At 41.4% G+C, this 26,652-nt stretch overlaps 1 protein-coding gene across 2 annotated transcripts in view; it reads left to right on the top strand.

Moving 5' to 3' along the window:
• Positions 1–26,652, top strand: part of LOC144755927 (calcium-activated chloride channel regulator 1-like) — a 368,989-nt gene that overhangs the window by 246,812 nt on the left and 95,525 nt on the right. For both annotated transcript variants that reach the window (XM_078645342.1, XM_078645333.1), the window contains one exon: positions 7,332–7,502. In XM_078645342.1, the coding sequence (XP_078501468.1) occupies positions 7,332–7,502 (171 nt within the window). The remainder of the gene's footprint in view (positions 1–7,331; positions 7,503–26,652) is intronic.

Genomic DNA, 26,652 nt, shown 5'->3' with positions numbered 1-26,652 from the left:
AATGATTGATGAGTTTCGCAATTTTGAAGAATGGCGAACTGTTGAATATTGTCCAACAGCGGCTTGGAATTTATTATAATTCGAACATGAGTGACTAGATGCTTACACGGATGTTGTTTTATAACTGATTAGGACGTCTCTGTGTTTAAACTGTAATTGTGTCACCGAACCTCCAACAATTTGATTTCACCTGATTTCAAGGACTAGCATTACCAGACGTTGAGTCCTTAACTCTGATCTATTCTTAAACTTTGTTTGGACTAGCATTACCAGACGTTGAGTCCTTAACTCTGATCCATTCTTAAACTTTGTTTGGACGCACCGCAAATTTTCAAAGTGTCGCCGATCCCATTATAATAATTGATACCATTTGGAATCCCCAGGAAACCGCACGGGGTCTTGTCCATAGAATATCCATAGCTATTGCTCTCAGAACAATTTCAATTGAGCCTTGAAGAAATCGTATTCAGACGACGAAACACGTGTCGGCTGTGTGTGTTATTAATACTACACTTCGAGTCAACTCTATCAAGACTCACAAGACCGTCAAAGACGGCTTGTCTTTTTGTTGTAATCACTATCGACATTTGTTCTTGACTGTCCATATGGATGCACTGTTATTGAATTTGGGTTTATTAAAATCATATTGACTACTAAGTCAAATCTAAGACATTTGAATGGTTGTGCTCAGTTAAAAGTTTGATGGCTATTGATTTTGTACTGGCCTCTTCCTTGACCTTCCATCTACTACTCACTGGGTAGAATTTGGAACAAATTTCTAGCTAGATTTAGCCTGTGTATTAGATTATTATAATCAATAAACAAGTATACGTAAAAGGAATGTCTGCTTAGGGCTATATTCACAAAGCATTTTGTGCATCTAAATTAAACTTGTGTTCATTGAAAATGTCATTTGCATGGGTAATTCGCAATCTGAATTCACGAATCAGAAATAGTCGAATTTTACAGTTACCAAAGTGCCTTTGTGAATGCCGAGATTCCATCACTATTGGTGATATTTCTGCAATTGTACATGCAGGGCTTTTTCAGGTTTGTTGAAGTTCATAGTGGCTCTCTATTTTTTTATATATATTTTTTTTTATTCAGATCCATCATAGCAAAAAATTACAAAAATCAACATATACTATATACCAGCAGATAAATACATGATCAGAACAAATTTCACACCAATCAAATCCATTATCAGACAAGTCAGCCTTAAATAATTTGCACAATTCATTACTAATAGAATATTGAAAGATAGATCTACACTTTTTCACCTTAACCAGGGGTTTCAGCAATAAATTGACATCAAATTTGATAACATTTTGAAACCCCTCCACACCGAAGAGTGTACAGCCACTCTTTACCTCTCACTTGCTTCATCTTCACCACCCATTCGCCTACGAAGGGGGATCAACCTGGTTCTCTACCTTTGAAGCAATAAGGATCTGGCCACAATCACTGCAACATACAGTAGTTTTTGGAATGTGGCGGCTAATCGTACAGCAGGATCATAGTACTAGGGACTAGCTGTCTCTGCCAAACTGATTCTAAATACTGGAATATCACACTAAAAAAATACATGAATGGCAGCTGTTGGACATTGCCCTTTTTGCAGGTTTATCCCAAAATGTTTTTCCTTTTGCCTGCTATTTTTCTGACACTCTTTTTGTTGACTTTAGGACACTAGGCTCTTCACCACTGCTGATCAGTGCTAAAGTTCATATGCTATCTGTGTAAATTATTATTCTGATTGGTTATCCATGAATAGCATATTTGAGCTACTGGTAAGTCCAGCACTGGTTGTGCCACCCACATGAGTAGCACTGTAAACTAGTCTCAGGCTTGACATTGCAGTGTCTGTGAGTGCAGTTTTTAACTGCCATGTTGACCTAGTAAGAGCAACCACTTGCCAGGCCCAACCTTCCATTTTTCTACATGTAAGGCACAACTAAGGTAGGGCCAAGGTAGCCCCATGGGCAGGGTGCAGTGTATGTGAAAGGTAGGACCTGTACTGGTGTGTTCTACATGTCCTGATTGTGAAATACTGCCAATTTCGTTTTTCACTGTTGCAAGGCCTACCTCTCCCATAGGTTGTCATTGGAGCTGCCTTGTAACATTTTAACAGTGTACCTTACAATTGGGAAGACATAGAGATTTGAAGTTTGGCCTCCCTGAGCTCAGAATTTAAAAATTAAGGGGCCTATTACGATTGCGGAATTTCCGCATCCTCCGGGCCGGCGGAAGCGACCGCCAGCCCGGAGGATGCGGAAAAACCGCAGCGGACCCACCAAAGACCCACCGCCACATTAGGATGGCTGGTGGGTCCTGGTTTCCGTCCGCCGCTTTTCCGCCGCGGTTGGCTTACAACCGCGGCGGAAAAGCTCTAATATGGTGGCGGTGTCTCTCAGACACCGTCCGCCATATTAGGATTGCTGCCAAGATATGCTTTTCCGCGGCAGGTTTACCGTCGTTGAAAAGCATACGGACCCTCGCCCTAGGTGAAGGGGGGGGTGGGAGGTGCACATGGGGGGTACCTATGGTACCCCCCTGATTTGTATGCAGAAAGCGGCAGGCACCGCGCGGTGCCTGCCACTTTCTACATACAAATGCAATGCGTGCATTTTTAACATTGCTGCGGGTGCAGCTTGAAGCTGCACCCGCCGCAATGTTAAAAATAGAGGATGTGACCGCCAGGGTGGCGGTCACATCCTACTAGCACAGGAGGGAACGCCGCAGCCCATGCGGACGTTCCCTCATCCTTGGTGATCGCGGACGGACTCAAGTCCGTCCGTGATCATAATCGGCCCCTAAATCTTTTAGTGAAGGTGGCTTTTAAATTGTGTGTTTGAAATGCCACTTTTAGAAAGTGGACATTTTCTTGCTATGCCATCCTGTGCCTCTTCCTGCTTTTAGAATCAATGTCTTGTTTCGACTGGCAGGGGCTGTTTGTGCATCCACTCTAGACAGTCACTCAAAGGGAGAGCTGAGGTGTGTCCTGCATATCGTGACAAGCCATCACCAGGCTGATGGGTCTTCTTGAGCTAGAGTGGTGGGAGGAGTTGTCACTGACACATGAATAGGACAGTGCCTATCCTCTGACAATGCTGTCTCCACCCCCTGGAGCGTGTCCGGAGCCAAGGCCAGGCAAAACAAGAACTTTTAAACAACAAAGACTTTCTTTTGAAGTAGGCCTACTTCAAAGACAAAAAGGGGTATAAATATTGGACCTAAAACCCCAGACTTTTACAACACTTCTGGACTGGACTCTGCCAAGACGAAGAGCTGAAGAGCTCTTAGGAGGAGTACTGCCCCTTTGCTGTGTGTTGCTTTGCTGGGTTGACCTGCAGTGGCTGCTTCTGTCTTTGGGCTGTGACAGAACTGGACTGATCTTTTGTATCCTGCTATCCAAGGCTCTATAAGGGCTTGTGTGTTCTTTCCTCCTGTTGGAAGTCTCAGGGCCATCAAAGACTTCACTTGAAGCACTTTTGAACACTCATCTGCTGGGGGATCTATCCTGCCAAGTGGTGCCAATTCCAGTTCTGGGCCACTGGAGGTGTTTGCTGTCTGCATCAACACCGTGGTCACTGCTTGCTGGATGAGCGCAGCACCGACCACGACAACACCACAGCCCCAATGCCAGCCTACATTGTCTCTGCATCAACTCTGACTTCTTCACCGATGCTGCTGCCTGCACCCAGGCCAAGGGCACTGCTCATGGATCAGACAAAGCAACCCACGATGCCGGCCAAAGCCAGCACCTCCCTCGTACCATTGCCGAGTCAAACGGACATCTCACCTCCCCTGCAAAAGTAAGAAATAAATGCGTAACCTCCCCAGTGGAAGTAAGAAACCACTGCTGTCCGACACAGGCACCGCAACACCTCACCCACTCTGTGCGACACCATTGTATGTATCATCATAAAAGGCACTGTTTCTCTTTGGTCCGTGGTCGGCGCCATACCTTGGATTTGTATCTGTCACAATGTCGGGATAGCCCCAGTTGCAGCTATTGTTTTCTGGGAACTGTATTATTGCAAAATGAACAGTTGATGGACAGAATGTTGAACAATATCAAACATTCACCCCAGTACAGAGATCTGGGCCTAAATCCATAGTTTTTTTGCTCCCCATGCCATTCCAGTTTAAACCCAGCCATATACAAATCAGTCTTGACCCGGGTCCCTATGGGAACAGTCCAATCGAAACTGCCAGGCCAGGTCCTCCCTGTACCAGAAACAAGCATTCTGGGACCAGTTTTTGGGTTTCACCCCCTCATCAGCCAGGCTAGCTTGACTCCAGTGGTATGAGCATGGAACCTCATCTGGGCATACCCGTCCCACTCGGGGTGACAAATGCAAAAAGAACAATTGATTGACAGAATGTTGAACAATGTCAAACATTTACTGGTGTGAAAAGGGAAGACCTGGCTTGGCAATTGGCAGTTTGGGCTGGACTGTTCCCATGAGAAACAGGGTCAAGACTGATTTGCATATGGCTGGGTCTGAACTGGTGTGGCGAAGGGAGCTAAAGAACGATGATGGATTCAACCCAGATCTAATAGTGACTGGTGGCATTGTTAGCCCTAAGTTGGCAGGGTATGCCCAGACTTGGGACCCTTGCTCACTTTGCCACTGGATTCAACCTAGCCTAGCTGTTGAGGGGTTTTACCATGAAACCCATCCTAGGATGCTTGTTTTCGTTCCAGGGAAGACCTGTCTTGGCAGTTCGGGCTGGGCAGTCTCCATGAGGAACAGTGTCAAGACTGATTTGCCTATGGCTGGGTCTGAACTGGGGTGGCGAAGTGAGCTAAAGAACAATGATGGATTCAACCCAGATCTAATAGTGACTGGGGGTGAGTGTCTGAAAAGTTTCAGTGCTCTGTCCACAATCTCCTTGTTTTTTCTTTGTTTGCCTTTAGTTGGCAGGGTGCGCCTAGATGTGGATCCCTTGCTCACTTTGCCACAGAATTCAAGCTAGCCTGGCTGATGAGAGGTGTTACCCTGAAATTGGTCCTAGGATGCCTATTTACGGTCCAGGAAAGACCTGACTGTGCAGTTCGGGCTAGACAGTTCGCATGAGGAATAGGTTGAAGACTGATTTACATATAGCAGGGTCTGAACTGGGGTGGTGAAGTGAGCTAATGAACGATGATGGATTCAACCCAGAAATAATAGTGACTGGAGGTGAGTGTCTGAAAAGTTTCAGTGCTCCGTCCACCAACTCCTTTTGTTAACTGTATTTTTGCAACAATTTTGCTAAAAGTGATATATTTTGATGTATGAAAGTTGAATTTTGACATTCTGGTCATGTTTTGATTAGATAAACATTGGCTCTTTTTCGAAACCTGGTGTGGTGTCATTTTGTGGTGTTTTCACTGTGTTACTGTATATTTGCACAAATACTTTACACATTGCCTCTGAAACCTAGCCTGACTGCTCTGTGCCAAGCTACTAGAGGGTGAGCATAGGTAGACTTAGGTGTGTACTTTACTCATCCTGACTAGAAGGAAGGGTCCATTCCTCGACAGGGTGCAAACCACTGCCAACTAGTGACCCCATTTCTAACAATGGCACACTGCTCAATTACATGGGACAAATTTGCGACTGCACATGAATTGCACCTAAACCAACTACTGGACCATGCAGATTAAATTTTACCGAAAAATGTGTAGTTTGGTAGAGCAACCATTTTGGGTAGAATGGCCTTCTATGCCAATTTGCCAATCACCGGACAATAAATTATAACTTATTAACTATGTTCTACATCTTCCTTTTTAAATTAAGTCCTTCATATTTCCCCCACTTACTGATTGCCTTATGGCATGTATCAGTGCCCTTGCCTGGTGCAAGCAATCTTTTCCATTTTCTGGGTCATTTTAAGACTTGGGCCTCAGCCAGGTTCCTAAACCAGTTTTTGATTGCCACAAATCTGTCTAATATTCGGAGCCCTAAACATACTGGCCAGAACTCTATAAGAGCTCCACAACCAAATATTGCCCTTGACAGATTCATTAGTCCACATTTGTCCCACAATTGGATACCTTGCAAAACCCCATTATCTTCCATTTCAGGACTGTGTTTGGGTCCATCCTATCCTTGAGTCCCAATTCAATTCTGTCAGGGTTGTAACGGCATTCATAAAGGGGATTGTGTGTTGCCTATAAAGATCCCTGCGCTTTTTAAAAAACCACAACAAGCTCTAATAGCAGACTTTTTGGGTGATTTTGTCAATTTTAAAAACATATTGTATTCCTTTAAAATCAAGCCCCTAAGATCGTTCTTAAAAATTCCAACTGATTAATGTTTCACATTGAACCTGGGCATGTATTGTGCAAAATAAGCAAAAAAATAATCCAGCATATTGAGGAGTGCTAGATCACCCTCTTCCATACATGTGTATGATGTGGTAAGTGCAATTTTAGCAGTTTTATTCCGCCAGATAAAAGATGTAAAAAATGATGCCACTGTTCCCAAAAAAGATGTCACACACAGAAAAAGAAAATTAAATGAGGGAAGAACTGCCATTTTAATTAGTGCCACCCTCCCTAGAATGGTAAGAGAGAGCAAGTTCAATTGTGCAAACAATACTTTTACTTTAAAAAGTAATAAGGCATAATTAAGGTTGTGTACGTCTTCAATCTTCTTTGAATAGCAAGTACCACCTCAGTTGCTCGCTTACGCAGATGGCCATATCTGGGAGCAATACATCAAGCTCACAATTACAGATACTTACTTTGGCCTTCTTATTAATAATCCTTTAGCCCCCTAATACTGGGTACAAAGAAAAGACTTTGAAAGATTTTTCTTGAGACCACCTGCTTACATCGAGAAGCAACATTATGTCATCTGCATAAAGTTTTATCTTATCAACCTGTGGGATAGAAGGGTGGATATCCCTATTCTTCCATAATGCGATCGCCAGTGGCTCCATGAAGAAAGCAAATAATATTGGTGACGGGACAGCCCTGCCAGGTGCCAAGGCACACTTGCACTTTACCAACCTCAGCTGAATTAACTATAATCTTTGCTTTGAAGCATTCAACATCTTATATATCAACCTCGTGATCAGGGAGGACACTTCAAACTTCTCTACAATACAAACAGGAGTCTCCCAGACCACGAGACCTCTCCGCGTCTAAACTACTCAACTACATATTAAATTATAAATACATGTAAAAAAATTACATATCTAAAATACATAAAATACAAACTATTAAAAACTAACGCCTAAAATGTTTAACTAATATAGATATAAAAAATTATTAAACTAACTAATATAGACGCAAGTATCTGTGCAACTGTTTCACAAAGCCATTTCTTTTTCAGGTGCTGATGCAGTAAAAAATGATGGCATCTATTCAAAGTACTTCTTTGCTCCTGCCGGAAATGGAAGACACAGCTTGAAAGTTCGTGTACAAGGTAAACACAGTTCTCCCATCCGAGATGACTCGCCAAGCTGGAGCCGCGCTATGTATATTCCGGGCTATATTGAAAATGGTAAGTACGATAGATAATTTGTGGTTGGGAAGTACAGGGACTGTGTGTGCTGTAGCCTATGTTAATATTGTTCACACGTTTTAATTAGGGTAGCCTGCCATGTTTAATATTGGAATGTTTCTCGTTGATTTGATCTACTTTCAAAATATTGCCTCCTGGGAGAGAATTGAATGGAACCATGTCAAAACTGAGAGAGAAATTTAAATTCAACATTTCAGCAAAGTGGCAGTACCGCCAAAAATATACATTAAAACAACGACCAACTTTATTTTTTGGTGTTCAAATGCATGGACGATAATATATTTATTTTAGAATAGTTGTTGTGTATAGTGATTTGGTACCAATTTCTGCTCCTTTCGTAAGCCACTTCATTATTGTACCCGCTCGTAAGCAATTGTGCCAAGCACAAACTCACTCAGCCTTCAGGGATTCACACATTCAGATGAAGTGATGCTTTGCATATCCACATTGTGGATTTCTACTATTGCAACACGGTACCTAACATAATAAAAACACATACAATGTACACTAATGCATTAAACAGTTGTATTATCACAAACAAAAATACAGAATAGCCAGAAATGCCAAGAACGTGGGCCAATTTCAGTCCTAGAAATTCTTCACTAGAATACACAAGAAACCCACATACTATCCATTTAGGAGCAGTTTACACACACAAATTCAGCGGACATGTGGACTGCCTGGTATGTAACGTTTACAACGAAATTTTTACAACGCACTATCATTACAACGCAGGCATTACCACGCATACCATTACAACGCATTGCGCTGGGGGGCGCTCTAGGATAGGTAATAAGTTTAATTTTCTATCCAACACCTTCCCTAGTGTTCACGGGGACTGGAGTTGGAATAGAAAATTATACTTACCACTATCCAGCACCCCAAAGCGCTATGCGTTGTAACGGTATTCGTTGTAAATACCGCGTTGTAAAGGTATGCGTGGTAAAAGTATGCGTTGTAACGTCATACATCCGGACTGCCTACTTGACTCTAATGTATTCCTCCATTTTTAAAAGGCGGACCAGATAATGCCCTTAAGGAGTGTTCATTTCCTGGTCTCTTGGCACTTGTATTGAAACATGGTTATAGTCAACCAATAATTTATTTCCTATATTGTTCACTATTTTGTGTTATTTTTTTATATACTACATACAGAAAATCTACAAAATGAATTTGGCAAAACCAGTGATTGTTGCCTATTTCGTAGTGCTTGGTCATTTGATGGGAAGTTTGTATTTCCATTTGTGAACAGGTGAGTGGATGAAAGAGAGAATGAACCATTGGTTGATAAGTCACTACATGGGAGTATATAATATAACACATACGAATAATGAATGATTCTGCAAGAAGAGTGGTAAAGGCAACAGGTGATGAGAGGGGACTGTGTGACTTATGATGCCTGTTTGTAGTTGCTTGTATGAGTTTGTGTCGGCAAGCGTATGTGATTGACAAGTTGCGTGTTTGTATTGGTGATACAAGAAACAATATACATTAAGCAAAATAGTTCAAAGGATAATGACAACTACACTTTGTAAGTTCAAGGTAATGATCTCCCCATCAATCAAGAAATTTCCTCAATAGAGCACTCACTAAGACATAATTCTTGGTCTGGAAATGTAATAGACTCACTGTGTTTCAGGCATTAATAAGCATTGGCAAAGCCAATAGGTCTGGTTTGAATGTGATAATGCATGAATACACAAGCATGCACGTTTGGCAATGTCTCTGTGTTTAGTATATTTAAACCAGCTAGTTGACATTAGTAATCCTTGTAGGCAACCAAGAACCTATAGAGAAGACTAAATTGAAGCACCATTTTCATTACTGCGCTACAAATCCATTCATAACACAGCTTAGTTAAAAATTTAAAAGTGCATCATTCTTGTATTTCAAATAAAAGATAAGAAATGTTTTTGCATCGAAAAAAAAAACATGGGCTTTAGAGATTCATGGTTTCATTAAGCGTTGCACTTTATTTGGCGTAGAGATAACAGGATCCGAAATCTCAAATTATGGCCAGTTTGCGTGCATCAAATAACTGGAAGTAGAAGTTAATCCATCCAATATGGGTAATAACATACAGACTGGAAACACCAGATCCTTCTATACTTGAAATACACCATTCCTGGCTGGATAACAGACCATTTCTGATGCAATTGACCACCTACTCATAGGGTTAAAGGTCAGCAAACGGTGGTGTTGGGATTGATGATTAAACAATTTCTACTGAGTTTTTTTCAAATTTAGACATTAGCAGTTGTAGCAGGATGAGATCAACAAATGTGTGGTGGGATTGATGAAAGTTGGGACCAGGAGACAGGTTGCTGGTGGAGGGTATGGCAGTGCAAGAAGTTATGGGGGAGTATTTTCTGCTGCTTCAATGGTGCATCAGAGGCCAGACAGTGGAGGTGGGGGTTTGAGGGAACAGGCTGTGTTTTGTACACAGTTTCTACCTGCAGTTTTAGCGGTTGAAGTTGCAACTGGTGAAACTCTGCCTGGTGTTTCTGGACCCAAGTTTATCAGGCCTGGGATTTGTGGGTCTGGTAAACCTGGATCTGTAAACACCCAGACCAGATAGAATAGTCCAGAGTGGTATTCCCCTCAGACACTGCTTCGGGTGACTTGTAATGTAAGCATCCAATACAGAGGCCAACATTGCTTGAAACCACAACTGTTGTTGAGTAGATGGGAGCAATTGCTGATACTTCCCAACATCAAAAATAAAGAAACAACTGTCATCCTCGGTAACACTGAGTGAGGCTTCAAAGCTAAAACTAATATTGATACCATTTGAAGCCACTCCCTATTTGTTAACAGCTAGTTAAGGCTGTATAACAAATAAATTTTTTCCTATTGCTTTTATACAGTGGAATACCCTTGACTGAAGTTAATTAAACATGCTGCTTTGACACTACCCAGCTAAGGATTGCCAATCCTTTCTTCTGTCTACTTCCTTTGACTCTCAAAATCGTGTTAGGAAGTATTAGTGTCTTGCAAATTAGAAATGATGGGATCCTTTTGGCTCCAAATGGATTACCTAGAACTGTGACATACGTGTTAGAGCAAAATGTTCTGAAGGCTGGCTTAGAATGTTGAAGCCAAAGAATGAAGGGCTCAGTTACACACAGCCAAAGATTTGTATTATTAAGCTCGCTGTGGGGTGTTCAGAGGCGTAGCTAGAGCCTGTGGCGCCCGGGGCTATCCCTCAGATTGCCGCCCCTGGGGGGGGGGGGGGGGGCTGCTGGGGAAAAAGAACCGAGAGACACGTAGTATTGCCGCCAATAGTTACCTCGATCATGCAAGTTACATGCACATACATGACACGGTCCAAGGCTACACAGTTGAATACACAAGGAGAACACACAGACTGCCACCCTGCAGGATTTCAAGAAGGGCCTAAAAACATGATTATTCGATTAACATACCTCATCAGCAGCATACATGAGAATAGCTAAAATTAAAAATGTGAATAAATCACTGGTGTTGCTGAATATATGACTAAAGAGTTTTAATTTTAACTGGTACACCAGCTGTTTGATGTTCTTGGGTAATATCGCATGTATGTGGGAAATGGAGCGAGGACGATGGGCGAGGAGGTAATGATCAGTTTAATTACTAGTAATCTTTATTACTTGTCACAGTCCTAGTTAGCGACCCTCCCTCTTCATACACACGCAAACCGACTGTACAGCTTCATTATTATATACCCTGGATAATACAAGAAGTTCGGAGGTGTGCTTTCTCCTTTTCTAGAGGAGGGAACAGTGAAGTCATAGGATGAAGGTATATTGGGTACGTTTTTTTAATGCTATTGCTGAGATTGGTAAACAAAGTCTGCATGCGCAAAACAATCACTCATATGGTAAGGATTGGGAGGAGTAAGACGGGTGAGGAGGTAATGCGTAATTTCGGTGGCCGTGGAAATAGCATTCAGATTTCAGCATAACCTTCGTGGCTGCTCTGCTACCGTAGGTGGGAGCTAAACACTTCACGCACCGAATACGAAAGGGTGAGCAAAATGAGACAGATAGCAAATATATGGCACTCAGAAATAGAGGTTAGAAAGTAATAGAAAGCTAGACAGAGACTGATAGATCAATTGGTGTGTTTACAGGGAGTGACAGGCAACAGACCACGATCAACAATGACATACGTCTGTTCATGAAATGACCTAATTGTGTCTGTCTATAGCAATATATTGTATATTGTGTTTTCAGAAATTCTGAAAACACAATATACAAAATATTGCTATAGACAGACACAATTAGGTAATTTCATGAACAGACATATGTCATTGTTGATCGTGGTCTGTCGCCTTTTCTGCCTTTTTTACTCTGCTTAACTCTCGCACTCCAGCCACAACTGAATCTCTCCCCTTCCTCTCCTCACAAGTAAACTACTAAACCGAACACATTTTGTCATGAAAGTAAGCATTATCTGCCGATCCGCAGCCAGTAGCCGGCTTGGTCCAAGAATACTCCCCTCTCACCACCCGCCTAGCTTGTTTGTGAATGGGGGGGAACTTACTTGACAGAAAAGTTGTTTGGCCTCCGATTCACCTGGATGACTTGCAGGACAGGGGCAGAGGAGAGAGAAACCAACACCCCCCTCTAAGCTGGCAGCATTCCCTCATTGCTTTCAAAATGCCGAGTCAAAGACGTCAGACCGGCCCCGCTCCTACCGCGCACGAGGGGCAGGGCGCCAGAAGAGGCAGCATGCTGCCCGGCAGTGCATGGGAGGTTGGCATTGCCTAGGAGACTGCATGTCCTGACCTCAGTGACCCGGTCGCGATTCGCGCACTCACCACACCAGTGTGTGCAGCTTGCGTGCAGCTTGCGTGCAGCTTGCGTGTGCGTGCAGCGTGCGTGCGCTGCAGGCAGCAGTTGCAAGCAGGTGAGCAGGCTTGCACTTCAAACGGGGCTGCTCGTAGTGCGCGCGGCACTGGTGGCCCGATGCGGCGGCCTTTATTATTTATTTGGGGACAGTGAGTGTCCCCAAATAAATAATGAAGGCCACCACAACGGGCCACCAGTGCCACGCGGCTGCCGCCCCCAAAACAGTGCCGCCTGGGGCAGTCCACCCCTCCCACCCCCCTAGCTACGCCACTGGGGGTGTTGTCCTTTGCGGGTAGTCAGGCTGGGGTGGGTGCTACAACTGGCGACGAGTTAGGGGATAAGTAACCCGAAGATCAACAGTGCTCTCCCAGAGAGTTTGCTGTGGTCAAAGCAAACAGCTTGTGCATGTCACATGTTGCAGTCGAAGTGAGGAACTGATGCTTAACGCATGTGGAGTCAAAGTGCAACTCCATCCGCAATAAAGAAGTTATAAACTGAAAAAGCATTGCAAAGAAATCTTTGTATTGGTGACAGAGAACCTGCTGGTCAGATCATACGTAAAGGTGCTGCGCTTCTGCTCAATATACAGTTATATGTAATCCGGAGCGTGAACTCTGAAGGTAGATACAACCAGGTTTTTGAAGAGCAGGTATTGATAATCACAAAGTGTAAGATAACGTTACAATTAGAAAGTGGGAAAGACAAAGAGTGTGCAGGAATGCCTAAAAATAAAATAGTTATTTACTCACCAGAACTTGAGTAAAGAGAGCCAATACGACCACAGTGCCAAGCGCCGCAACCCAGGCCAAGCCAAGGGGTTGTGCTTACGATGCTGGTGATTCTTGCCAAGCCAACTGAAGGTCTGTGAAGGTGGTCGGAACAGGAACACAGCAGTGGGTGACAATCGGACCGGTCGCGGATATCTTTGAAAAGTGAAGCGCTGTTTTTCCACCACCAAAAGTACAGCTAAAAAAACTGAATATTGGCAGTAGATGACTTACTTGGAAAAAAGCATTTCATAATTTCATCAATACACTTGAAGAGACTGATAACAAAAAGATTAGCAAGTATCCCACACATCTGGCTGTTGATGGTGTAAAATAAGTCATAAAAATAATAGCGCAAACTGATGAAGACGTTACATATCGTCTGATTAAAGCAGTGTTGAATCTTAAATTTAATCCCATGGCAAATGTTGATCACAAAAGATGCATCTTCAAAAAGGAACGAAAGAAAGTTGGTGCAACCATTAATGATTTTTCAGAGATTCAACACACTCATCAGACAATGCAAGTTCAAGCAATTTCATGAGGAAGAAGCTATGCGTCTGAGAGGCATTGATGGATGCTTGTCAGATTCATTCAGACTACGAATGCTGAGAAAAGCTCTTAGTCTGGAGCGAGCGATAATGTCTGTTAGAGATAAAGAGTGTGCCAATAGATAAGCTGCTTATATGTAGGCCGGAGTTGCTCGGAATGAATAAGTCATGATTGTGAAAGTAAGCTGAAGCCAAAGACTGAAGGGCACAAATTGATGTCTGCCTGTACAAATAAGTTGTTTCAGATGTGGATTTTAGTTTCCCCTTGAAGATAAATGTCCAGCACTTGGACAGATCTGTAAAGGCTGTCTGAAAGAGAACCATTTTGTGACAGTTTGCAAAGCCAAGAGAAATGCAAGTGTGTAATGCATGAAAAATAAAACGGCCACAGAAACCTTCCAGAGGCAACTTTCAACATGCATCCGCAAGGCCAAGCAACGGTATCAGAGTGCAAAGAATCAAAGAAACCTGTATACCTTATATTACTGTGGTCCTTCTAGAGGATCCTTTACTACAACAATGGGGTGATGATTAAACAGTATCAGAGCCAAACGCACCTAAATTTCATTAAATTATTTTAATAATATTTCATTTTTACAAAAATATATTTGTTTCACCATTGTACATGTATATAAAAAGGTGTGTCCTTGTTAAGTTTCGAATAGTGGATAAACAACACACCTAACAAGAGTTAAAAGGAAGAAAAACATTTTCAATATCTATACGAATCCCACACACCCAGTGTCCATCATTCTCACTAGACATTCATAAAGTCTCCACTATCTAACATACACATTCGTTCAAACATCCATACACTAATACATAAAAGGTACATCAGTTTTTTCTGGGTCATAAAGTGTGTGGTTTAAATGGTTGAAGCTCAGATGAGTGAAGAATGCATATGTAGTATAATTTGTGATGCATTAGTAGTTGCACTTGGGTTCCCCAGTAATCATGGCCTTTCTGTCTCTTGGAACTTCTCAGAATTGTTGCGAAGTTAATATCAAATGGAGTGACCTGAGTTATCAGAGCCAAAATACGCACTGTTGTCTTTATAAAAATGAAATGATGTGAAAAAGAAAAATGACTAAACGAATTGTGTTATTATTTTTTGAAAACATCAATATATTTAAATTTTGTATTTGCAGTGTTGTCGTCCCCCTCCCTGTGGTACCTCTCCGCCCTGATGAAGGTGTGGCCATAAATTGGCCCAACACTGAAACGCGCGTTGGCATAATTCAAGCTTGTGGCAGTATAATTTTCATCCCTGGTCTGCCCCGCTTTCCCCGTTCTGTGACGCAAATACTACCTATTTTGATTGCTCTCTCGGGAACTGATGTACCTTTTATGTATTAGTGTATGGATGTTTGAACGAATGTGTATGTTAGATAGTGGAGACTTTATGAATATCTAGTGAGAATGATGGACACTGGGTGTGTGGGGTCTTTGATTCTTTGCGCTCTGTTTTTCCCGCTTCCTGCCACCATTTCAAATCCCGATTGAGAACCCCCTTATATTGTGTTCAAGCAACGGTATCAGTTAAGACAAATCAACACAAACATGATTGATTGTCATCCAAATCATCGGCAAACAGTTCTTCTGTATCAATATCAAGTTATAGTGAAGAAAATGATTGTGCCATGTCAGTGTTTACCTCAGAAAAGCATGCACATGTTGGTTTGGCCACTTGTGAAGAAAAATGTCAGTCAAGGAGAGATCAACATGCCAAATCTTCAAAGTCATTCAAACATTGTCGGAAAATGACTCTGAAAGTTAATGGTTGTTAATAACCCTTCATTATCAACAATGGTGCATCAATAAACATTATACCTGAGGAGAAATACAATGAATAATCTCCATTACCGCAACTTAACGCCATTGAAATCCAAAGTGTATACATGGGCTGCATTGACGCCCTTAAAAAGTTAAGGTTAATTTCAGTGACAATGAAATACAAGAAAATAAATGTACTAGCACTCATCCATGTCCCTAAAGGCAGGGCGTCCAGTGCTTGTCCACTGTGAATTACAACATGAATGCTTACCATAAAATATTAAGTCAGTTCCCTTCAGTATTTCACAGGTTTGGGAAAGCTTAGACTATGAACGTAAAGTTGCATATTAATGAAGATCTGTCTTGTTGCTGTAAGACATAGACAAACTGCTTTTCATTTGCAAGAAACAGTTGAGAAAGAATTTGAATTGTTACTATGGCATGATATTATTAGGTGTTCTACTGGTCCAACGCCATGGGTTTCTCCCTTAGTTGTGGTGCCCAAAAAGGACAGTGAAGGAGCTGTACCCAATGCTTTGACTTGCATCAGGTTAACAAGGCAATTGAACTAGAATTACATCCAGGTCCACACATTGCTGATATAATAATGTAATTAAATAGTGCAAATATCTTCTCTCGCCTTGATTTAAATCAAGCTTAACATCAGTTAGAACTTAAAGAAGAGTGCAGGTACATTACAACCATTTCTACATAAGTTTCAATATCAAAGACTACGTTTTGGGTGTCATCAACTGCAGAACTGTTTCAAGACATCATTGGACGTATCATACAGACTGTCATGAATGTGTTCAATTGCAGTGAAGACACGATGGTTTTCAGAGCTACACAAAATGAACACGATAAAGCTCTTACACATGTATGTCATTTACTTCCAAAGCAGGTTTGACTTTGAATGCAGACAAGTGTGAGTTTCAGAAGACAAAGCTAAAATTCTTTGGCAATAGTTTTTCTGATGGGAGTATGACACCAGATTCTACTAAAGTTTAAGCACTGTCATATGTTGATCCACTGCAAGATGTTTTCATGATGCGTTCATTTCTTAGTATGGCCAATTAGTGTTCTAGATACATACAAGACTTTGCCACTGTAAGTGCTCCATAAGAGACTTAACGGAAAAATAATGTTTCATTTCATTTGTGTCATGAATGTGAGAAAATATGAAAGAAAATTAAACAAGCTATTGAGAATGCTCCTGGAAATCATACAGAGGTTGTTGTTGACTCTAGCCCAATCGGGTTAGGCACTATACTTGCACAGCACAATGGACAGCCGAATGCTCAAAGCCATATTGTGGCATGGGCAAGTGGAAGTTTGTCCCAAACAGAACCTGCTTAAAAACAGAAAGAGAAAACTTAGCTGTGGTATGGGCTTGTAAATATGTACATCTATTCCTGTAGGGAAAACCTTGTGTGATCATAATATTCAGCTGGTCGCTTGTTCAGAAAAGTCTCTATTGCCTGTAATCCCATGTGGTGGTGTATATTGGTATACAGCAATACCACATCTAAAGTTACCATAATTATTCCCGGTTCCCATGCTATGTCACTCATAATGTTTAAAACATGTTTCGTGTCCTGTATATAGGAGGGCAAATTTTGTACATAAGGTCTCAAAAATGTATCTATAAACTGGGAAAGCCTTTCTGTTGGTCCCCCTATACCCGAAATTATCGGTCTCCCAGGTCACTTCTCCTTATTTTTATGAATTTTTGGTAAAGTATACATACGGGGTGATCTGGGGCAGTCCACCAATAAAGAATTGTACTCATCATAGTCTATCAGTGTTTGGTCATACCACTCTTTAAGACTCTTGTTGATCTTGTCTTTCAATTCCCCAAGCGGATTACAAGTCAGACGCTCATAATAAGTTGTGTAAGAACCTCATCATTATAGTCCTTAGTATTCATCACAACAATGTCACATCCTGATTACCACTCAACTCCTTTAAAGCCATCCTCTCTCCCCTCGTTAGATTGTCACATTTCCCACTGAACCTCTCTTTCTTAGCCTTATCTATAGCTTTGTCCAAATCGTTGTTGACAGCTTTATAAAAGGCATCTATGGTGTTACCTACTGAAAGTTGTGGGGTCCACTTAGATCTAGTTTTTAGTCCACTGCTGGTACTCAAATATCGGCTAACCTCTAATTCTTCCATCTTGTATACATATATATTCTTCACTAAAGGGGTAATACATATAGTTAGAACAAGCAGCTTATGCTATGTATAAGATTTTCAGTACTACTTTGTTTTTGTTATAAATGAAGGTGTTATTACTTTTATCGTTATCTACAGATAACTGTGCAATTACGATTGAGTTTGAAGGCCATAATAGACTTTGAGTGACGGAAACAAATGTACACATCTGGACGTTTTTGAAGGGTAATGCCTATACTATATGAATAGTCTAACTTTTTAGAATGAAGTTGTGAAGGAAGTATTACGGCAATTTGTTTCATTACATTTATATCCTTTGTGTTAATTATAGAAATCGGGACTTGGTCAGCTACTAAATCCTCCATCCAGACTGTTATATATCCACTCAATTTTCAATACAGATTGGTATATATATATATATATATATAATAAATTTTTAAATTTCAAACTAAACCACATTCACTGGATGACGTCAGCAGTGATGTCATCAGTGATGTCATTTGAGATGTCATCAGTGATGTTATCAGTGATGTCACTGACCATGTCATGAATGATGTAATATGTGACATCATCAGCAGTGCATTGCAGGCGCGCAAGTTATAGTTAGCAGAACTAACTATCATGGAGGAATTTCTATGGTTTTGTACGAGTGAAATGTCGAGCTAACTATATAACTATAACCCCCTGAAACCTATAGTTTTTTCTGTGAATATATATATATATATATATATATATATATATATATATAGACGATTACCTCCAAATGGAAAGACCAGAGGACACAGCAGGGGATATTTCGGCAGCCATTTATTCACAAAGTGCAGGGCATGATGCATTTCGGAGAGTGTGCCTTCCTCAGATGCCTGTTGCACTGAGACTTGCTTTGTCCCTCCTTTAAGTATAACAGAGCACTCCCATTGGCGGGAGTTCAGCTCATTCCCCTACTGATCGTTAGCAGCTGCAGTCGTGATGTGTCAGACTCCAATTTCCAGCATGCATCACTCCAGTAAATGACAGTAGCGGAGCCGTATGTGCTGATGTCAGCGCTGTAGTGCCTTGATCAAAAGAGGGAACGGTTTAATGGCAACCAAGATAGTCCCCAAATGAAAGTGTTCCTAGTTGCCTTGAATCCCCAACCCCTCAGCCGCAAATCAGGATCCAAGTAGGGATGTGACGTGAAGGTACAGTTACCGCGCGTATCCATGCAGTGATGGACTGCTAATAGCAGCGGCCACTTTCCCAGATCCTTTCAAGTGGCGGGCCTGCAATATTCCACAGTGTTTTCTGTGAATATTTATATACATGGCGGAAGCTGAGCGCCACCTTTCAGATGCTGCTTGTTATACCAGAGTAACCCAACAATCAGACGTGGGACCAGGGTTCAATTCCTGACGCGGCAGGGTCTTGAGCCCAAAATTTCCACGGACTTGGTAATTCTCGCTTCGGTGCCTACTCGAATCACAGGTTCACACTCTGCAACTCTGGGCAATAGCTTGCTTAATCTCCACTACGGCCCCCCGCGGCGGGATGCCTGGCTTTCACCTTGGAGATACCCAGTAGGGGCTATCTCACAGGGAAAAACCAGGACGGGTTCTCAATGCAAAGCGCTTTGAGACCTGGCGGTGATATTGCGCTATATAAAAACCTATCCATCCTCTAAAGAATTAGTATACAGATTTCTATCTCAGTGGAAGCGTGAAGGATTGCTCAGCAAAAATTAGTACAAGTTTTTGAAAAATGACCATCCCATCACTCCAGTGTTCTACCTCATTCCCAAAATCCACATAGGAGACAAATCTTCTGGCCCTTTACGCAGCTGCAGTGTAGGTCCTACACTGCAGCTGCGTAAAGGGCCAGAAGATTTGTCTCCAGTGACCATGTGTGCCTGTAACTTTGCCACCGCGCCAAAAGGCGCTGAGGTCCCCTGAGTGAGCTGTCCATCATAGTTGGGAAAGGGCGGGAAGACGTTTGATACCGCTAGTGTGTGGTGTGCGGGGCCAAACGGGCGGGGCTGCTATTCGTGTTCACATGCCTCTTGTGTATAAAGGGTCAGAGAGTGAGCAGGCCAGCAGATGAGGAGAAAGCAGCCTCCTGGTCACAGGAAGTACTCGGGGGTTGCGTTCGAGAAACTCATGGATGCAAAGACCTCCCTCAATTATTACAGCTAATTTTTGACAGCAGATATGGGGATAAAGCACACTTGCCCAGCCTCGACCGTGCTCACTAATGTTTTGAGCTGATTAAAACATTACTGAATTTGAGCTTCAACTCGGTCACCTGCTTTATTTATATCTGTAAGTGCTTCCTGTTGAGGTTTAATTTTTGTGACAGGAGCCTCGTGCCAGAATGAATCCTGCCCTGCATAGTTAACCAGGAAGATGCCACTCTTTTGTTCAATACCTCTACTCAACTGGAGTACTTTCTACTGGCTAATCAGTAAGTGAAAGCACAATAAATTTACCCAACGAGCTAGCATTTACTGATTAGCCAGTAGAAACAGTAGTCTAGTATATTTTGCGAATTTTTTCGCGAACTCGTGGATTTTTTTGCGATTTCGCAGGATTTCGCGGACCGCAAATCCACAAAATTCGCCCATACTTATCCAGGTTTTCAACTGCAGTTTACAACATTTGCGCAATATAGTGAACACAGATCATAACTATCTGGTGGCCCATCATTTCAACTTAGTTCACAGTAATAACCTGAAAGATTTCTCATATTTTGTTATTGATGCGGTTCCTAAACGTCCAAGTGGGGGTAACAGAGAAAAACAGCTACGCCAGCTAGAGTCTGAATACATCTTGACACTAGACACAAAAATGCCAAATGGATTGAATACAGGAGAAGATCTCTATAACTTTTTGTAACTGTATTCTCTATCACATCATACTGCCCTGTAAGATATACAATGTATTCATGGTTAGCAGCCACTGGGATTTTTTTATCTGTTTTTATGGTGTAAAGTTTGGATATCTGTTGGGTGTTTTTGCTATGATTTATGTATTTATTCCAGGGAGTTTTTCCACTATCCCATATTTTTAACTGTGTTTACTATTCCCAATCTTTTATAGTTTTTAGCCACTGTGTTGGTTTTTAACTGCAGTGAAGGTTTTGTTTTAGAGAACTAGGTTTTTAATGGTGTTGTGGATACTCTGTACTGGGGATTACATAACAAGCAGATCTATTTTTACTTTGATAGATGAGATACTCACATTAGCATAGCAATCGCCTGATAGTTTATCCTATCCACTTAATACAGCATTATGTTTTTTTTATATGATCGACATTTTTTGCTGCTACACTTTGGCACTTTAAAACTGGCTATATTTTGCACGTTATGAATGGAATGGATTCATCCATTTATATTATGCTGCTCAAACTATATGTATATATGATCTTCTGAATCCTCAGACATATTAATTGATTTTTGAACACCTATTCATTAGGTTTTCTCCACTACGTAGCATCACTTGCATCGTTTGCACAGTCTGATTATATAGAGAGATTCACTGGTATTAGATGGTTTATTTTAATCAAAGATATACATCTGACTAGGCTTAGTCAGTTGTCAATAGTGGATCTCTTATCAGGATATATAATAATTTTTGCTGATTTGTACATGTCTGTGTCCTCATGATGGCTGATCCTATGGGGTGGTATGCATATTCAGATATCATTCCGGTCACAGTCAATACCTTCGCTTGGCTCCCTGTTAAAAAGATTTATTACATGTGTCACGAAGTTCACTTTTTTATGCACTTGCACTTTTCGCCATTCCTTACTTTTATAGTATTCTGAATACAAAGGAAAGTCAACATTTCGGTACAGGGATATTTGCTTACATGACTTATAGACATCTCACCCCAATATTGGGCCACTTGGCCACACTGTACTATCGTATTTTACATGACTAGTCCCTTTTCATATTGGGTTGTGATTTAGACCTTTTATTGTTTATGCTAGGGTTTGTCATTATTTGCCTGCATAATTATCTGTACTGAATTCTATTGAAAGTATGTTGTCTATATTTACTCAATTAGTAGGAGTGGCATTTTGTTAATCACTATTTAATGACACGCCTGTTGGAAGCACGTCATGTGATCAAGACGGGGTGACCCGGTCGAAACGTGTCATGCCGTGGTGGTCTAATTGGAAATAAACGCACCTCTTATCCTTCAAGCTGCTGTGGTCCGTACCTGTTCTTTTCCTTGCCCCCTGTGGGCTATTGGAGTCTGATGACAGGAGTTGTTAGCAATAAATATATATATATATATATATATATATATATATATATATATATATATATATATATATATATATATATATATATATATATCCAAGTGAGATGGCCCAGAGAAGGGGCTTCCGAGTGCTCTCGTTGCGGTGCGTTACGAGTGCAGCAGGGCCCTGCCGCTATTAATCAACTCCGTTTTTCTGCCGAAGGCAGAATGTCTCGCGCACTCCCAGCTTTGAGCAGATAAGACCATTAATCTAAATCGATATGGAAGTTGTTTTTATTCCATTACAGCTCGTTAACCAGCACACTGCTCGACGCGTTTCGCGGCACCACGCCGCTTTTTCACGAGACTTAAATGTTACATTGGTTTTTGTTACTGTTCATGTTTAAATAAAGTGTTGCAACACAAAAAAAACAGGGAGGGGCGAAACTAAACTTAGTGAAAGTAAAAGGGGACTGTTTTCAACCACAGGAATCCCCTAGGTCTCAGAGACTTCCTTTCCCCAAACCGCTAAGCATCCTGGTATATGTAGTTCCAAACTGTAGTTTCATCACTTTTTGAGCAAAAATCTATACATTTCAATTTGTGTCGTTCACTTATTTAGATAATTACAATCATTATCTGCAAATTAATTATTGTGTGTTGTATCACTTCCCTTTAACCCTCCAGTGGGTCTTGCTTCAATCATCATCCCTTTCTATTGTCCCCTCCAATGGGTCATTATTTTATAAAGCGATATCTATCAATTCATTTTTGTTATTCATCACCATATGGTTATTTACAGGACACTATTTTACGTTAGCGGTGTATCCATTCTAGCAAATTGTGCAACATCAAATTAGAACAAAATGTGCAAAAGTAAATTTCAAATATATGCTTTTAAGGGCAGGAATTTTTACAGTTCAAAAATGTCTCTATATACTTTTGTATATTTCAGGGGGTATATTTGATGGAAGAGCTGGACATTAAAGGTGGTAATGAAGTTCTTCATCCTGGTTAAGCCCGAAGGGGCTCAGCGTTCGAAAGTTCAAAATGTGCTTAGATTCCTTCTGTCGTAAAGTTCTTTCACGATCACCTCCACGCGGGTGATTCGCCACCGTTTCAATGGCATAGAACTTTAACTCTTTCCAGTTACTGTTGTGTTCTTTTTCCATATGTCTGGAAACGGCATTGCTTCGATCACAATTTATCGTGGCCCTCACATGCTCAAGGATTCTTTTCTTTAGTTCGCACTTTGTGCTGCCCACATATTTCAATGCACACGGGCATTCTATTATATAGACAGCATATTGGCTCTTGCAATTAATCAGTTGTTGAATTTTCCAAGTTCTTTTATTGGCCATCTGAACTTGTTTCTTGTTGATAGCAATTGTGCATACCTTACAGCCCGAGCATTTGAAAAAACCTTTTGATTCGAACCATGGATCTGGTTTTTTTGGTATCTGAAAATGGCTATGAACCAATTTGTCCCGCAAGTTTTTAGCTCTTTTGTACGTCACCTGAGGGTGATCCCCTACAATTTTGGCTATCGTATTGTCCATATGCAAGATATGCCAATTTTTTCTCAAGATTCGCATCACTTGTTTGTTGCTTGTGGAAAAAGTCGTTATTAGTCTTATTTTTCGGTCACTCTCTACTTTTGGGGCCTTTTCTTTGATTAACTCAGTTCTGTTTTTGGATTCAGTTCTCAACAGAGCTGTTTCGATTATGCCTTGGTTGTACATTCTTTTTTTGAATCTTTTTGCAGCATTTTGTCCATGTTTCATCCATTCATCTTCACTCGAACAAATCCGTTTAATTCGGAGAAATTCCCCATACGGGATGTTTTTAATCAAACTTGTCTGGTGGAAGCTCTGTGCAGGAAGTACACAATTAGTTGCTGTCAGTTTACGATGTAAGGTAGTGTGTACCTGATTGTTTTCTATATATATCTCTGTGTCGAGATAAACTACCCGTGTTTCACTGATCACATAAGTAAACTTGAGGTTGTAATCCGAGTTGTTCAATATATTGAAGTATTCCATAAATTCTTCATTAGTGCCATCCCAGACCAATAGCAAGTCATCTATATATCTTAGCCAGGTAATTGTTTTGTTTTGAAATCGTTCATTTTCATTCTTCCAAGCCCATTCCTGTTCCCAGAGGCCCATGGTTAGGCAGGCGTACGATGAACTAAAGGCAAAGCCCATCGCTGTGCCTTTTACTTGTAGGTAAATTTGGTCTCCAAACATAAAGGCATTCTGTCAAGCACATCTTATATATATATACACATATATATATATATATTGACGCTCGGTTTACTCTCACAGCAGTGAAAGAAATACCTCATGAATATGTATCTCATCCCGGACGACCAATCCTATTTTTTCAGTCTGTTCTGTTACAGGTCCTGATGTCAAAGGTTTACCATCGACGGCTAATACTGATGACTCAATTTAACGCCAAATTCTGAACCAGACCTTGGTCTATGAAATTACCCGTCGCTCCCGAATCTATCATAACAGTGATAGTATATGACAAATCCCTGACAGATAACTCCATTGGAACCAAAATGTGCAATTCTATTTGCCCTCCATCTGAGGGCGATAAAGAAGGCACCTTCCACTGAAAACTGTCTTCTAAAGGGTCCATATCCTTTTGTAACACATTCTCCCTGGTTCCCAACTCCTTCTGGCAAAACCATTATTGCTAACTTTTTACCTGACATAGAAGTATTAGATGACTTAGGTCTGGTAGGGCATTCACAGACGAAGTGCCCTTCCTTCCCACAATACAAGCACTGCCCGTTTACCCGGCGTGCCTCCCTTTCCTCTTTAGAAAGTGGGGATCTGACCGCCCCCAACTCCATGGGTTCAATGCCGGTTTCGTTTTCTAACTTCGGCTTCCTTACCCCCTTATCATAGTTAGGAGTCCATCTCTCACTTCTTTTTCTCTCACCCCCTCGGTGATGTAACCTAAGGGTGAGGTTCATTAAATCAGTGCAATTAGTGGGTTGAGGATCGATTTGAGCTAAAACATCTTTTATTTCATCCCTCAACCCCTGGTAGTACAATGACTTTCATTTATCTTCAGGCCAACCAGTTTAAGCTACTAGATGATTGAAAGACGTAAGGAAGGTAACTAAGTCCTGTCTTCCCTGTTTTAATTCTAACAGCTCTAGGTCAGCACTAAAAGTAGTGCCTCTTCTATCAAACACTCTCTCTAGTTCCCTCCGGAAGGCATCCCAATCATACAGTACTGGGTCATTATTCCTCACCAAGGGAACTGCCCAATTAGCCGCATCCCCCGCTAAGTAGGATATCGCAAATGCCACCCGAGAGTGATTGGTGGGGAATGACGAGGGTTTGTATGAGAAGTGAAGCATGATCTGTGTCAGAAACACCTGAATTTATTGGGATCTCCTTTATATCGTTCAGGAGTGGCAAGAGGTATGGGAGATGGTATGTGCACTTGTATCTGAGAAGGAGTAGTAGAAGCATCAAATGGATTGCGTACCTGCCTCTCTAGCCTGTCATTTATTTATTTGACTTATACATTTATTTTATTTATGTATTTGACTTATAAAGCGCACTATCACCTTGCAGGCATCCTGGCGCTGGTTCAAAAGGTCGGGAGAGTGTCAGGCGGGACAGGATGGAGTGCACAAGTTACAGTTGTTTGGGAAACAGCCAGGTTTTGATCTTTTTCCTAAAGGGAAGAAGCTCCCTAGTTTGCCTTATCTCGCACGGGAGCAGATTCCAAAGTTTGCCGCGGCCACCTGAAGGAGCTGCTGTTTCAGCCTTTGAAGTAGCTAATTCCTGTTGCACTAGGACTAATGCTTGCATGGCATCAACTAACGTGGCCATAGTGCACACCCCCCCCGGTCGGGAGGTGTTGAAATACGTGGGTGCGAAATTCTATCATTTCCAGCGAATGTGAACACCTCAGAACCACAAAAGCTGCTCATAATGGTCCACCTCCTGACATCTCCAACTCTATGGTTTTATATATATACATAGAGTAGTGAAATGGTCAAGTGAGGGTTAGGGATTAGGGAAGGGAACTGCAGGGAATAGGAAGCTGTGAAAGAAAACACATTAGTACTTCAATATCAAGCTTTCTACCTTCGTTAATCTCGCTAAACGCCAGGAATGAAGTATACCTTCAAATGTATAAACACCATCCATCTATATAGACATACTTCCATCTGGACTAAAGCCCATCCAAATGTTATCTTCCTTGTTGTTTACTTCTAAAACAAAACACAAAAGGTTACTTCAGGAGTCTGTTTCATGCATACGTGCCCCAAATACCTCAATCAAAAATCACCTCTTAACATACCACAATCATCAATGGAATCAACTGGAAAGAGCAAAATCCTAGGGAGGCTATTACTGATTCTCAAGCCACTGAACCTTAATCCCAGATGAACACAAGAACTCTTCGCATTCACCTGAATGCTTATCCAACTTTGGTAGTACAAAAGATATGTCAGAAGAGAAGAATCAAAACCACAAGTCCCAATTGGAAATAATAACACTTTCCCAATAAGGTTACATCACCCTATGGAAAATCAATAACAAGAATCCTTCCTTCGTGAGTTCCAAGTACAAAATGCACCAGAAAGTAAATTAATGAAACATCTGCAGTTAGCAGCCTGCAGAACAGTCACTGAGTACCAAAACACAATTACCTCGACTCCAAGTCTACCAGGTAATCGTAACGGAGCACAGACTTGAAGACTCCTGTTTTCTCATAGTGCGTGTGTGTAGAGCCCCACACACACGTGAAACAAAAGGTGGAATACCTGG

Source organism: Lissotriton helveticus, chromosome 1_1 (genome assembly GCF_964261635.1).
Source record: "Lissotriton helveticus chromosome 1_1, aLisHel1.1, whole genome shotgun sequence".
Lineage (NCBI taxonomy): Eukaryota > Metazoa > Chordata > Amphibia > Caudata > Salamandridae > Lissotriton > Lissotriton helveticus.
Note: the sequence above shows the minus strand (reverse complement) of the source record. Positions and strands in the feature narration are given on the sequence as shown.